This window comes from Micromesistius poutassou (genome assembly GCF_964030765.1).
Source record: "Micromesistius poutassou genome assembly, contig: SCAFFOLD_4704, whole genome shotgun sequence".
Taxonomy (NCBI): domain Eukaryota; kingdom Metazoa; phylum Chordata; class Actinopteri; order Gadiformes; family Gadidae; genus Micromesistius; species Micromesistius poutassou.
In genome coordinates, this window is record NW_028177954.1 from 1 (window position 1) to 16,299 (window position 16,299).

Here is a 16,299-nt window from a genome sequence, read left to right on the forward strand (position 1 = left end):
GGAGGGAGGGGGGAGAGAGAACTAGAGACAGGGAGAAGAGAGAGGGAGGGAGAGAGAGAGAGAACTAGAGAGGAGAACTAGAGATAGGGAGGGAGAGGGGAGAGAGAGGGAGGAAGGCTAGTGTCATCAAAAAACCTTGTGTGTTAAATGAGTCTCTTCTCTTCCAAGGCGCGGCCTTCAACCAATAGAGAACAGAGTGAAGAGAGAGAGAGAGAGAGAGAGAGAGAGAGAGAGAGAGAGAGAGAGAGAGAGAGAGAGAGAGAGAGAGAGAGAGAGAGAGAGATTCAACCAGTAGAAAGAGAGAGTTAGAATGATGGACTCTTCAGACATTTCATCTATTTCTCTTTAGACAACATCTAAAGGCAGATCAAAGTGATCAGTGAGTTGTGTTTGTGTTCAGGTCTCCAGTCTGCTATGGATGAGGAGAGAGAGGAGGGGGGGTCCTACCTCTAAGACCACTCTGTCTGGGGAACATGGCCGCCAGAGCAAAGCTAAGAGGTAAGAAGAGGATCTCTCTGTCTGTGACTGTTGTCCATCTCAGAGCTCAGCGGTGATATATCATGACTCCATCATTAGTCTGAGTAACAGCTGTGTGTGTGTGGTGTGTTGAAGCCCAGAGCAGCAGGAGAGAGCAGACTCCCCTGACCCAGCTGTGTCTCCATGAAGAGTGACAGCTCTATGGATCCTCCCGTTAAGTTTAAAGACGGAAATCAGTCTATTGAGAAGAGGTGAGGATTTAAACAGTGACCGGACAGAGGTGGTGGTAATGAGAGGAGGGATAAGGCTGTTTTAGTGATGTGGTTGACATGGTGATAATGACAGGAGGGATAAGGCTGTTTTAGTGATGTGGTTGACATGGTGATAATGAGAGGAGGGATAAGGCTGTTTTAGTGATGTGGTTGACATGGTGGTAATGACAGGAGGGATAAGGCTGTTTTAGTGATGTGGTTGACATGGTGATAATGACAGGAGGGATAAGGCTGTTTTAGTGATGTGGTTGACATGGTGGTAATGAGAGGAGGGATAAGGCTGTTTTAGTGATGCGGTTGACATGGTCTTGTTTTTCTAGAAGAGTCCAGCAGCAGAGAGCAGACTCCCCTGGACCCAGCTGTGTCTCCATGAAGAGTGACTGGTCTATGGATTATCCTCCTCACTTTAAAGATGGACACCCCTCCAGAGAGGAGAGGTAGGAGTTTCAAACAGACCATGACAACAGACCAGTTGGTTGTTATCAGACTCTACTGATACTCTCTCTCACAATCAATCATTAACTAACTGAAGAGGATTACAGTTTACCTGTACTCCTTACACACACACACACACACACACACACACACACACACACACACACACACACACACACACACACACACACACACACACACACACACACACACACACACACACACACACACACACACACAAAACATCCACAAGCAGATAAGATATGATCAACTTTATGAATCCCACACAAGGGGAATCTCTCTTGTTATTGCAGCTCAAGAGTCAAATACAGCGAAAAATGAAATTAAGGGATAAATAAAAATACAAAATAAATGTAAAAATTAAATAAAGATACAAAACGTAGAACAATAACAAAATAAATACAATTACACAGGATACTTGCACAGTATAAATATAAACTCTCTCTCCCTCTCTCCCCCACCTCTCTCTCTCTCTCTCTAGTGATGTGGTTGACATGGTGGTAATGAGAGGAGGGATAAGGTTGTTTTAATGATGTGGTTGACATGGTCTTGTTTTTCTAGAAGAGTCCAGCAGCAGAGAGCAGACTCCCCTGGACCCAGCTGTGTCTCCATGAAGAGTGACTGGTCTATGGATCCACCTATTACGTTTAAAGATGGACGCCCCTCCAGAGAGGAGAGGTAGGAGTTTCAAACAGACCATGACAACAGACCAGTTGGTTGTTATCAGACTCTACTGATACTCTCTCTCACAATCAATCATTAACTAACTGAAGAGGATTACAGTTTACCTGTACTCCTTACACACACACACACACACACACACACACACACACACACACACACACACACACACACACACACACACACACACACACACACACACACACACACACACACACACACACACACACAACTTTATGAATCCCACACAAGGGGAATCTCTCTTGTTATTGCAAAAAAAAATTAAAAAATTAAATAAAGATACAAAACGTAGAATAATAACTAAATAAATACAATTAAACAGAATACTTGCACAGTATGGCACCGCACGAGAGGGGCTGCGGGGGCTAACAGGCTCTAATCGGCAGCAGGAGTCGATAACGTCTGACGCTGGGAAGACCCGACTCTTGGGGCTGGGCACCGGGTGCGCCAGCACCTCACGCGGGGAGATGAATGGGCTGATGAGCTCCGCACAACAACAGGAGCGCCTAGATGGAGCGGGCACATCGCCACGATTACGACCACAATCCCCACAGTGGAATGTAGTTGTGAGAGAGGGGCGTAAAAAGTCGGGGCCCCTCAAAGCAACTGTGCCACCGAAACCCGGCAACAAACAAGCCCACAGGCAAGCTCACATGAAACGTGAACAGAGGAATGTGGGAATCATTGGAACCGGTACTGAGAGCAACATTGGAGTAGTGAAAACAAAGCTGGTCAATGTGTTTGCTACCCGGTTTTCTCCTACTCTGGATGCAGACACACTACGTGACTATCTGTCTGAGAAGATGGAGAATGAAACAGTGACGTGTCGAAAGATCGAGTCGGCCCGCAGCAGGTATGGCTCGTTTCACATCACCGCTGAATGTAACAATATTGCTGATATGTACGATCCAAAACTCTGGCCAGCCGGGACCTATGTCCGCCGCTATTATGAGCCCCGTGGACATAAGGTTGTTGGTAATGAGGGGGGGAGTGAGCTGAATTGCCATGGTACACCTGCAGCTCCACCTGAGAGCCAGTCTGCATAGCAGATATGAATTAACATCTCTATGAACATCTGTGTCGTGTCTTACAATGCGCGTGGGCTGCGTGTTGGGCACAGTGAAACTGACAAATCACGTCGTGTCGTTGTGGACAAATTGATGGAGACATGTGACATTTTGTGTGTTCAGGAGACGTTCCTGGCTAAACAACACCTGGAAGGATTGAATTCTATTCACAGGGACTTTCATGGGGCGGGTGAATCAACAACTGATTTAAGTGATAAAATTGTTCGGGGTAGGATCCCAGGGGGGGTAGCCACAATGTGGAATAAAAAATATGACCAGTTGGTTAATGTCATAAGACTGGGTGTTGATTGGGCTATTGGGATTGAGCTGTGCTGTAATGATAAGAAGTTGTTGATTTTGAATGTATATACGCCATATGAGTGTGTACAAAACGAGGATGAGTACCTCAGTAGATTGGCATTTATCATGTCTTTTATTCAGGACAATCCGTCCACCTGCATCTATGTTATTGGTGACATGAATGCGGATGTAACTGATGCCAACTCCTTATTTGGTAATCATTTAACTCAGTTCTGTTCAGACAGTGGATTGATTTTGTCCAGTAAGGTACTACTGCCAAATGATAGTTATACTTATATCAGCGAGGCCTGGCATTCAACCTCTTGGCTAGACCACTGCTTCTGTACGATGGATGCCCATGACTCCATCGATATGATAAAAATTGATTATGATTTGGCCACAACAGACCATATACCCTTTCACATGGTACTGAACACAGGTAATTTACCAGTGCTGTTGCCTGTGGATAATGGCATTGGTGTAGGGAAAGTAGACTGGGCAAAATTGTCCAAGAAGGATTTTAATAAATATGTTAATCACTCTGATGTATTGCTGGGTAATATTAAAGTACCAAAAGATGCCTTATTGTGTCAGGATATGAATTGTAAGAATGTACAACATTGTAAGGAATTATGTTCTCTGTATGAAGATATTGTGGAGTCTCTCCGTATCTCGAGCAGGCCTCTACATAAGCATAGGGCTAAAGTGTGCAATGGTAAGCCAGGATGGAAGGACCATGTAGAGGAGCTCCATGCAGAGGCCCGAAATGCTTTTAAAAAATGGGCTGAGGCAGGAAAAAGCAGGCATGGTCCTCTGTTTGAAAATAAAAAATGTACTAATGCTAGGTTTAAATATGCACTTCGCTACATTAAAAGAAATGAAAATACTATGAGGTCAGATTCATTGGCACAGAAGCTGCAAAAAAATAATGTTAATGACTTCTGGAAAGAAATAAAAACTATTAACAATTGCAAAACATCTCTTCCATCTAATATAGATGGTGTGAGTGGTCTTGATGAAATCGCACAGCTATGGCGGAAACAATATTTTGAACTGTTAAACTGTGTAAAGAGTAATCTGTTTGTAGTTGATAATGTTGAGTTTAATGATGATGTTATTGTCACTTCTGATGAGGTACATGAAGCAATACTGAAGTTAAGAGATAATAAGGCCTGTGGTCTCGATAATATTACAGCTGAACATATTAAGTTCGCCAGTAAGAAAATGTGCCCTCTGGTGGCTATGTGCTATACAGGTTTTTTTGTTCATGGAGTGTTACCCGATTCTATGATTTCTGTTGTGCTAGTGCCAGTTATTAAAGATAAAGTGGGGAAGCTGAACAGCTCAGATAATTACAGGCCAATAGCTCTGGCCAGTGTCATGTCCAAGGTACTGGAGACAGTTCTACTGAGTAGACTTGAGAGATACATCATGTCTACAGACAACCAGTTTGGTTTTAAACAAAAGCATGGCACTGATCTATGTATTTTTGCACTAAAGGAAATCTTAGAGAAATACAATAGTCATAATTCTACCATGTTCTTGTGCTTCATCGATGCTTCTAAAGCATTCGACCGTGTTAATCATGTGAAATTATTTTTGAAATTGTCGAAAAGTGGGGTCCCTGGTTTTTTGATTAGAATCCTGGTCTACTGGTACTCGCATCAGACAATGCGAGTGAGATGGGGGAATGTAACATCTGATCCCTTCCATGTGACCAATGGTGTCCGCCAGGGCGGAATCCTGTCTCCCTTTCTTTTTAATGTGTACATGAATGATTTGTCTCTGATGTTGAATACATGTGGTACAGGTTGTAGAGTTGGTGATCTACTAATTAATCACTTTATGTACGCAGACGACCTGGTCATCTTCAGCCCTTACAGTGCTGGTCTCCAACAGCTATTGAGAACATGCACACAGTATGGTGCTGACTTTGACATAAAGTACAATGCTGGTAAGAGTAAAGTTATGATTATTAGAAGCAGAGAAGACAGACAGTCAACCTTCCCTGACTTCCATCTGTCTGGTACTGCACTCAGTGTGTGCAGTGAGATTAAGTATCTGGGGCATATTATTGTTAATGACTTGTCCGATGATAAAGATATGTACAGGCAGCGTCGTAAGCTCTATGCACAAGCAAACATGCTATGTCGTAAGTTTAGCATGTGCTCTGTAGCTGTAAAAATTGCATTGTTTAAAGCATATTGCACACCTCTGTACACAGCCCACCTGTGGTGCCGCTACAAACAAGGTAGTATAAGAAAGCTTACAGTAGCTTATAATGACAGCATGAGGATACTGTTGAGAGCCCCAAGAAGCTCCAGTGCAAGCCATATGTTTGTTAGTGTCGGGGTACCCACCTGCTCTGCTGTTCTGCGCAATCTGATGCACAGATTTATGTGTAGGGCGTCAGAATCAGAGAATGAACTTATTAATGTGTTGGTTAATCCTGTACGCAGTTCTGTAAGATTTTCGTCCAGACTGTGGAACCATTTTAGAACATGTTTGTATGCAAGCCTACACTGAATAGTGGGGAAGGCTCTGTACTTTGTATTTTGTGTTTTTTTTTTTTTTTTCTGTCTTTGTTTTTATTATCTTATTCTGCTTTTATGGTGATATGGATCCCCCTGGGTCTGAAATAAAGATTTATTATTATTATTATTAGTATAAATATAAACTCTCTCTCTCCCCCCTTTTGTATGTGTACTGTGTGTGATTATGTTTACTGTGTGTGTTCTCTCCACAGACAACCCCTCCAGAGGTCAAAGGTCACTAGTGCTCAGTCTGTACAGCATCAAACAGAGCTGATCAAGGTGTGTAAATGTCCAACAAGACGTTTGACTTTAGCTCTACATGAACATTAGAAAGCATCTCTTGTGGTGCTCATAGTCTCCAGGCTTCCCTCTTTAGACCAGCGGGACGTGAATCCAGGACAGATGCTTCTGATGTCCTCAGTGAGTTCACAGTAAAGTTCTCCTTGATGTTTGTTATTTGATATTTGATATTCTGTTCCAGAGGGCTGAGGAGAACGCACACGCTTTCCTAGACAAGGAGCTAAAGAAGCTCTGGAGGGTTCTCTACCCAGATTACCCACAATGCTCAGAGAGTCAGAGGGAGGAGGAGGAGGAGGTGGATGGTAAGAAGGAGGAGCAGAGGAGGCGCGCCATAGAGGGAGTGGTAGACATCACAAAGCTCTGCCTGATGGAGATGAACCAGGAGGAACTGGCCGACACACTGTGGGGCGGTAAGAGACTCTTATTTTGAAGTCAGAGGAGTTATTTTTTTAATTGCAGAAGAGACTCTTATCTTGAAAACAGAATGAATAATTATTTTGAAGAGCAGTATGAGACTCTTCTTTATTCTGTTCAGACTAAATTACATAATGTGAGATTCTTCACATTGCTAACTTTTCAATGTGGAGATATCTTTCCTCTTGTGGGTTAAATGGTTTGATCCAGATATGTAGGGTTATTGTGGGTTTATCAGGTTACAGAATGTTTAATAATGCTCTGCAAATCAACAGCAAAATAACTCAGTTGAAGCAATTCGACACTACCTTGTTATATCAGCATAGCAAGTTACTTTCTGATTCACTATCATTATTACCATAATTAGAGCAATCAATCTTCATTGAATCAGTAACATGCAGTCCTTGTCGCGTCCAGCTTCTCGAACCACAAGTAATGAAGCCACAAAATATCATGAAGTTGATCATTTTACAGTAAATATTGACATGCTTCCACTGTCACCATCCACTAACTGATTTCTCTGACTTCTCACTAACTTGTTTTCTCATTTAGGATCTGCTGCTGTCGAGTGCCAACATAAAATCAAGTCTCATTTGAAGAAGAAGTTCAAGTGTGTGATTGAGGGAATCCCTAAAGCAGGACAGCCAACAGGTCTGAATGACTTCTACACAGAGCTCTTCATCACAGAGAGAGGCAGTGGAGATGTCAACAAGGAACATGAGGTCAGACTGATTGAAACAGCTTCCAGGAAACCAGCCAAGGAAGAAACACCAATCAAATGTGAAGACATCTTTAAACCGTTACCTGGAAAAGACCAACCAATCAGAACAATAATGACCACTGGAGTGGCCGGCATTGGTAAAACCGTCTTAACACACAAGTTCACTCTGGACTGGGCTGAAGGCAAAGCCAACCATGACATACGCTTCACATTTCTCTTAACTTTCAGAGAGCTGAATTTACTGAAAGAGAAAGAGTTTAGCTTGGTGAAACTTCTTCATCACTTCTTTATTGAGACCAAAGAAGCAGGAATCTGCAGATATGAATGGTTCCAAGTTGTCTTCATCTTGGATGGTCTGGATGAGTGTCGACTTCCTCTGGACTTCCAGAACAACCAGACCTGGACTGATGTCAAAGAGCCGACCTCGGTGGACATGCTGCTGACAAACCTCATCAGGGGAGACCTGCTTCCCTCCGCTCGCATCTGGATAACCACACGCCCTGCGGCAGCCAATCGGGTCCCTGCTGAGTGTGTTGACATGGTAACAGAGGTGAGAGGGTTCACCGACCCACAGAAGGAGGAGTACTTCAGGAAGAGATTCAGAGATGAGACGCTGGCAAGCACAATCATCTCCCATGTCAAGAAATCAAGAAGCCTCCACATCATGTGTCACATCCCAGTCTTCTGTTGGATCACTGTTACAGTTCTGGAGGACATCTTTAAAACATCCCACATTGAAGAGATGCCTAAGACGGTGACTCAGATGTACAGCCACTTCCTGAGGGTTCAGTCCATACAGGGGGACAGGAAGTACCATGGGAGAGCTGAAACTGATCCAGACTGGAGTTCAGAGAGCAGGGAGATCATTGTTTCTCTGGGAAAACTGGCTTTTAACCAGCTGGAGAAAGGCAACCTGATCTTCTATGAGGCAGACCTGGCAAAGTGTGACATCGATATCAGAGCAGCCTCAGTGTACTCAGGAGTGTTCACCCAGATCTTTAAAGAGGAGTGTGGGCTGTACCAGGACAAGGTGTTCTGCTTTGTCCATTTGAGCATCCAGGAGTTTCTGGCTGCCCTTTATGTCTACATCAACACTGGTGTCAATCTGCTCTTAGAAGAACCACCCACCTCTGGGGAAGATAAACTCCTCCTCCTCTACCAGAGTGCTGTGGACAAGGCCTTACAGAGTGAGAACGGACACCTGGACTTGTTCCTCCGCTTCCTCCTGGGCCTCTCTCTGGAGACCAATCAGATTGTCCTACGAGGTCTGCTGGGACAGACAGGAACTAGCTCACTGACCAATGAGGGAACAGTGTCTTACATCAAGAAGAAGCTAAATGAAGATCTCTCTCCAGAGAGAAGCATCAACTTGTTACACTGTCTGAATGAGCTGAACGACCGTTCTCTAGTGAAGGAGATCGAACAGTACCTGACATCAGGAAGTGTCGCCCAAAACACTCTCTCTCCTGCTCAACTGTCAGCTCTGGCCTTCATCCTCCTGACATCAGAAGAGGAGCTGGACGTGTTTGACCTGAAGAAATACTCTGCTTCAGAGGAGGGTCTTCTGAGGCTGCTGCCAGTGGTCAAAGCCTCCAAAACATCTCTGTAGGTTCACTTATAACATGTATAACAATACACACAACACAATATACATAAAACTGGAATATAAGGTTAAAATAATATGCAAAAGATATCTGTAGGTTCATAACAACATGCATTACTATTCTACTCACAACATAATAAACATACTAGAAGAATAAAAAAGTTATAATAATATCAAAAACATCTGTAGGTGTACTATTAAAGTATAATGTATAACAGTACACATAAGAGCATATTAAAAATAACATTATAGAAGTAGTATTCATTTACAAAAACATTTTCAAACACAAATAAAAAAAACTGGAAAATTTTGGTCGAAGCAAAAACAATAGGGACCTTGCAGTGTCCTGCTCGGTCCCTAAATATTAAAAAATTTACACCTGAAACATAATAAACATTTAAACATCTAATGATTGATGAAATATTTTTTCAACTAATAACATTCCTTCATTATGTAATAAGTTAAAGATGTGTTATTTTAATCACAGTTCCTAACATGTTCTGTTTACTTTTGGCCAAGGCTGAATGGCTGTAATCTGTCAGAGAGATGCTGTGAAGCTCTGGCCTCAGTTCTCAGCTCCAACTCCTCTAGTCTGAGAGAGCTGGACCTGAGTACCAATGATCTGAAGGATTCAGGAGTGAAGCTGCTCTCTGCTGGACTGGGGAGTCCACACTGTACACTGGAAACTCTCAGGTCAGTTTTACTCAATGGACAAACAGTTACACCACAAGGTTCAATATCCATTAGATCCATAAAAGTGTGCACATAAAGTGAAGCAGCACGCAACTGACACCCCCACGCAGACAAATGCTGTCTTTGCTCTCGTGCTCGAAAAGTATTTTCCTGCTCACTTGGTTAATTATTCTCCTCACAACACAATATACATAATATTGGAATAAAACAAATAATTATGCACAAAACATCTCTGTAGATCTACTTTTTGTTTCAGTACTATGAATAACATGTATTATTTTGTAATACATGTTATTCATAGTACTGAAATAAAAAGTTATATTAATATTAGTGCTGTCAGTGAAACGTGTTATTAACGGCGTTAACGCAAATCCATTTAGACGGCATAAAATTTTTTATTATGACATTAACGCTCTTTAATCTGCGGGAAAAACCGCCCAATCTGGCAACACTGCCTGAACGTCCTCAAGCTCTAGCGTCAACGTAAATCAATGAGACCAACTTAAAACGAAGCTGTATGAAACTTAAACTGTGATTCTGAATAAAGTATAAATGATATCGAAATTCTGTTTCGATATTATTATAAAAAATATATTTTATAAAGCTTTAACTTGTCCTCCAAATGGAATGATGAATAGGCCTACACTTTATAAATGTGGTTACTTCAGTACAAACTGCTCTCAACCAGAAAGAATAAATGGTGTGTGTGTGTGTGTGTGTGTGTGTGTGTGCAGGTTGTCTGGCTGCCTGATCACACAGGAAGGCTGTGCTTCTCTGGCCTCAGTTCTCAGCTCCAACTCCTCTAGTCTGAGAGAGCTGGACCTGAGTACCAATGATCTGAAGGATTCAGGAGTGAAGCTGCTCTCTGCTGGACTGGGGAGTCCACACTGTACACTGGAAACTCTCAGGTCAGTTATCAGCCTCTTCTTCAAACGGGTTATTCTAGACCAGTAAGTGCTGCTCCTGCCTGATGCATTTCTGTTGCTCTTTTCCCTGCTGACAAAACACTCCATGGATCTGCATAATGTTAGAACCTATGAAGAAACGGTCTTAGCGTACCAAACACAGTGGAGTTCTCCTGACTCTAACCGAACAATATCTCATCTGATTTATAGCTATTGAGAAAGGAGCATTTGTTTAAGATCCTGTCACATCCATGTGAAGGAAGTTCTGTCTGTGATGATGTCATCTCCCCACTTCCTCTTCCTGTTCTCAGACAGGGTGACACAGCTTTGTCTCCATAAAGTATCAATAAAGCTTTAACTTGTCCTCCAAATGGAATGATGAATACACTTTATAAATGTGGTTACTTTAGTACAAACTGCTCTCAACCAGAAAGAATAAATGGGGTGTGTGTGTGTGTGTGTGTGTGTGTGTGTGTGTGTGTGTGTGTGTGTGTGTGTGTGTGTGTGTGTGTGTGTGTGTGTGTGTGTGTGTGTGTGTGTGTAGGTTGTCTGGCTGCCTGATCACAGAGGAAGGCTGTGCTTCTCTGGCCTCAGTTCTCAGCTCCAACTCCTCTAGTCTGAGAGAGCTGGACCTGAGTACCAATGATCTGAAGGATTCAGGAGTGAAGCTGCTCTCTGCTGGACTGGGGAGTCCACACTGTACACTGGAAACTCTCAGGTCAGTTATCAGCCTCTTCTTCAAACTGCGTCTTGGGGTTGTTTAATATGTAAGGGATGATCCACGACTAGGTGGACTGTTATCAATATCGATATGTATGTTATACGTGATGTAACTCTGGCCAGCTGATGTGAGGGTTAGGGGTTGTTGACCTGTTAACTGCTAGTATGTTATACGTTATGTAACTCTGGTCAGCTGATGAGAGCTGAGGAGTTGTCATTAGTGTAGACATGGTGATGAGGCTTTAGCCGTGCTGTGATCTGAATATAATGCACCCCTCACCACTAAAACATCACTGCCCGTGGTAAAGTAAAACATATTGAACAGTAAAGATGTCCTTTATTAATGTGGCGGTGTGGAGGCTCTCAATGTGAATCTTAGGTTGCTTGACAACGCCACCTTGGGAATTGCACCCAAGGAATTATATATTATTTTACATTGATCAAAAACACAGGTTTGTTCCACTCAACAGGCAAGACATGTGGTTCCCAGTTTACAAAAATACTTTGTTTAATAAAATGTATATATTAATCACAAAAATGAGCATTCATCCCAACTAATAAACAAGGAGCCTAATCAGGGGCTGAGGCCTACTGGTGGGGAAAGAGCAGGTGAAGGGGAAGGGGACTCAACAGGAATAAATTAAAGAGAAATGGTTCACCCAGACACACGTGGCAGTCACACACTGGCATCACCAAATCCAAGGAAGCACAGCACACAAGAATGAGGGACACCACCACCCACGTCCCCAGCACCACCACCAGCCTGCAGCCACTGAGAAGGAAACAAAAAGGAAGTTACAACGGAAATAATTAACCCAAAATGTATGAAGCAATATACAACATGAAGCAGGAAATAGTTCACAAAATAAACTTAAAACAATTTACTTAATCAAAATAATAAAGTACAGAAAACAAAACAAAATTAAGGGATTAACTCCTCAAAATCATTGGGCTGAAATTAAAGGGATAAACAGGTTAAAGGTGTGGTGTCGGCAGTCCACCATGCAAGCCGGCTGTAGCCAAAAGCCAGCAACAGCAGCACCACCAAGCAGCACAGAGCAGCAAGGAATAAGTGGCTGCCGGAGACAAAGCAGGGGACAACGTCGTATATAGCAGCAGAGACAAACGGTGTGATTAGCAGCAGAGACAAACAGCAGACAAAGCTGTAGACAAAGCTATGGACAAAAGCTGTGTACAAAGCAGCAGCGGCCCCAATCAGCTGGTGGCGGAGTCAGATAAATCAGATAAATCTATAGATTTCGGCCAGCTGATGAGCATTCCCTGTCAATAAACATAAAATTAGTATGGCTAAGCTACATTTATCAAGGCTTTTGGAGGCTAGATTTAAGGTAGTATACCCGTTTTCAAAGTCAAACCTGCACAGGGAGAGGGAGGGAGAGAGAGAGACACACGGCAGGGGACATCTACCTGTGACCACACTAGCATTAGCTACAGGATAGCATTCGGTGTAACACAGAGAGAGGACACTTACCGCTCGAGAGAAACAGCGACTAAATGGAGCACGGAGCACGCAGTCGCTGCTCTGCAGTGAAAACACACCGGCTTTGAGCATGAGGACACAGTGATAAATGAAACGAATCAGTAGCCGCAGCAAGGGTGCGGAGCATTACCTGCACGGGCAAACACCTGACCCGGAAATGATGCATCAGTGAGAGCACAAGAAGGAGGGCCGTACTTATGTACTGCCGCCCTAGTGGTCAGCTGACGCAATTAACTGCAGCAAGGCAACCCTATTTCTATGCTGCTACATTAACATCATATTAGTTTGGTGTAGTGCTGCTCATGTCCGATGCATTTCTGTTGATCTTTTCCATGCTGACAAAACACTCCCTGGTTCTACACAATGTTAGAACCTGTGGATAAACGGCCTTAGTGTACCAAACACAGCGGACTTCTCCTGACTCTAACAGAACAATATCTCATTGTCCTCCATATGGAATGAATACACTTTCTAAATGTGTTTAATTTGGTACAAACTGCTAGATAGAATAAATGGTGTGTGTGTGTGTGTGTACACAGGTTGTCTGGCTGCCTGGTCACACAGGAAGGTTGTGCTTCTCTGGCCTCAGCTCTGAGCTCCAACCCCTCCCATCTGAGAGAGCTGGACCTGAGCTACAATCACCCAGGAGACTCTGGAGCTGCGCTGCTCTCTGCTGGACTGGAGGATCCACGCTGGAGACTGGACACTCTCAGGTATGGAGAGAGGACAGCTCTCCACTCGGGGACAAAGTCTCCTACAAGGGTTCAAGCCGCTGCTAGATGAAGCGCTTTGAAAAGGCAGCTGTAACTCATGTTGTGTAGAGAGTGAAAAGACAGCAGATGATGAAGGTGAATGTTTCAACATGCTGCTCTCACTTTGTTTCCCCCCCCAGTGTGGAGCACGGTGGAGTGTGGAGGCTGAAACCAGCTCTAAACAAGTGTAAGTGTCTGTTTAGTTTGATTCATCACAACACTATGGTTCATCAATTCATCTCCAGCCTGTATGTGAGCTCAGATCGTTCAGTCTGTTGTTTACAAAGGTGTCCCTTTGAAGGCTGGTGCAATGTGTGTGTTTTGGGAAATTCAAAAGTTTAATATCTTGGAAGGTTACGTGTGTGTAATAAGCTCATCATGCCAAATATTTTGATGTATTATATGTTTATGTAGTGTAATTATTGAGGGAGTAAATGCACTTTATACATTTGTCTTGGTTTCAATGTTTTGATTGGGTCCGCCACTCACACACACATGGGATTTCTAATTAAATTTAACTTTAATTATCTTAAACACAATGTCTATTATTGATTAGAAAATCTACAGCACATGATTCCACTATCGTACCTATCACATGATACTTATTTTGTCTTTCTATGTTAATGTTTGAAGCTGAATGTTGAACAATGTTACACTGAATCTAGAAAATCTGCTGAACATTTTGAAGGTAGAATGAAGTCTGTAGAATGAAGTATGAATGAGTTGAAGGGTTTTGAAGTCATACTACTGACGCTGAAATGCTCCGCTCCACTGCTGAAGCTGAATGTTGAATAATTACAATGAATCTAGGAAATCTGCTGAACAATTTGAAGGTAGATTCAAGTCTATAGAATGAAATATGAATGAGTTGAAGGGTTTTGAAGTCTCACCGCTAACGGCAAAGCTAACATCAGCGCTAATGCTACCGTCAACGCTAACGTCAACGCTAATGTTAATGCTAACTTCAATGGTTACGTCAGAGCTAACGCAAATGTCAACGCAAACGTCAGCGCTAATGCTAACATCAGTGCTAATGCTAACGTCCATACTAACTTCATCGCTAACGCTAGTCATTGCTAACGCTAACATTAATGTTAACGTCAGCGCTTACGCTAATGTCAGTGCTAATGCTAACTTCAAAGGTTACGTCAGCGCTAAACAACGCTAATGCTAATTTCAATGCTAACATTAGCGTTAACACTAATATCAATGCTAATGTAAGCGCTAATGCTAATTTAAATGCTAATGTCAACGCTAACGTCAATGCTAAAGTCACAGCTAACGCTAACATCAGCACTAACGTCAGTGCTAACGTCAATGCTACACTAATGTCGACGCTAACGTCAATGCTAATCTCAGCGCTAACACTAAAGTCCTTACTAACGCTGATGTCAATGCAAGCGTCAGTGCTAATGCTAAAGACAGCACTAACTCTAAAGTAATTGCTAACGCTAAAGTAATTGCTAACGCTAACTTCATAGCTAACGCTAACGTCAACGCTGATGTTAACGTCAATGCTAACTTCAGCGCTAATGCTAATGCCAGTGCTAACGCTAATGTCAACGCAAACGCTAATGTCAGTGCTAACGCTAACTTCAACGCTAACGTAAGAGCTAACGCTAACGTCAGCGCTAACACTAATTTCACTGCTAACATCAACGGTAATGCTCACGTCGATGCAAGCGTCAGCGCTAATGCTAACGTCAAGGGTAACTGCAGCGCTAATGATAACGTCAATGCTAACTTCAGTATCAACGTTAAAGCTAACTTCAGCGCTAACGCTAACGCCAGCGCTTACGTCCATTATTGTAGTATCTACATTGTATCTATCATAGTAATCATAGTATCTAGTAGTACTATCCTCTTTAAGTGGTTGAAGAGGATGAAGCATGAATCAGCGGTTTTTGAATTTTCCAACTGAAACGAATGGGGGGATTTTGGGCGAATAACCTGGAATATCTCGGGAATTATGAATAATATCATGTCTTGTTCTCCCGTCAGATGCCTGTGAACTCACACTGGACCCAAACACAGCCCACAGAGGACTCTCTCTGTCTGAGGACAACAGAAAGGTGAAGTGGGTTGGAGAGGACCAGTCGTATCCGGATCACCCAGAGAGATTTGACTACTGGTCCCAGGTGTTGTGTAGAGAGGCTCTGACTGGCCGCTGTTACTGGGAGGTAGAGTGGGAAGGATATGTTTATATAGGAGTGACATACAGAGGAATCACAAGGAGAGGAGAGGGTGGTGACAGCGGGCTTGGAGGGAACAACAAGTCCTGGAGTCTTTATTGTAATGATGATCGTTACTTTGCCCGGTACAACAATGGTTACACACCCATACGTCTCCCCCGCGCTGGCTCTACCAGAGTAGGAGTGTATCTGGACCGGCCTGCTGGCACTCTGTCCTTCTACAGAGTGTCCCGAGGTGTAGGAGGGTCCTCAGACACACTGACACACATCCACACCTTCAGGTCCACCTTCACCCAGGAGGACCTCCTCCCTGGGTTTGGGGTAGGGCGGTCAGTGTCTCTGTGTCGGTTGTAGAAAGAAAAACCCGGCGGGGGGGCGGGCGGGCGCACACACACAGACACACACACACACACACACACACACATATACACGTGAGCACACACACACATACACACACCCGCGTCGTCGTCCGGGGGTGTGGGCGAGCAGGGGTCCACGTACTCAGTGACTCAGCGTCTCTGTGTCGGTTGTAGGAAAAAAAAAAGGGCAGGCGGGCGGGCACACACACACACACACACACACATGTACACAAACACAAACGCCCGCACACACACACACACACATACAAATACACACACACACACACACACACACAGCTTCTGCGTTAGAGGATGGGTGTCTTTTGATGGA

General features: G+C 43.4%; 1 protein-coding gene across 1 annotated transcript; it reads left to right on the forward strand.

Moving 5' to 3' along the window:
* Positions 1–414: 414 nt before the first annotated feature.
* On the forward strand, positions 415–16,074 carry LOC311374926 (uncharacterized protein; the record flags this gene model as incomplete). The annotated part of the gene is given in 15 exon segments (XM_084490655.1): positions 415–435; positions 437–498; positions 613–641; positions 644–728; positions 1,070–1,186; positions 1,770–1,883; positions 6,021–6,087; positions 6,290–6,518; positions 7,075–8,848; positions 9,366–9,539; positions 10,274–10,447; positions 10,989–11,162; positions 13,205–13,378; positions 13,558–13,604; positions 15,419–16,074. Coding segments are annotated over 15 exon segments (3,786 nt in total). The 3' UTR covers positions 15,964–16,074.
* Between the last annotated feature and the right edge of the window lie 225 nt (positions 16,075–16,299).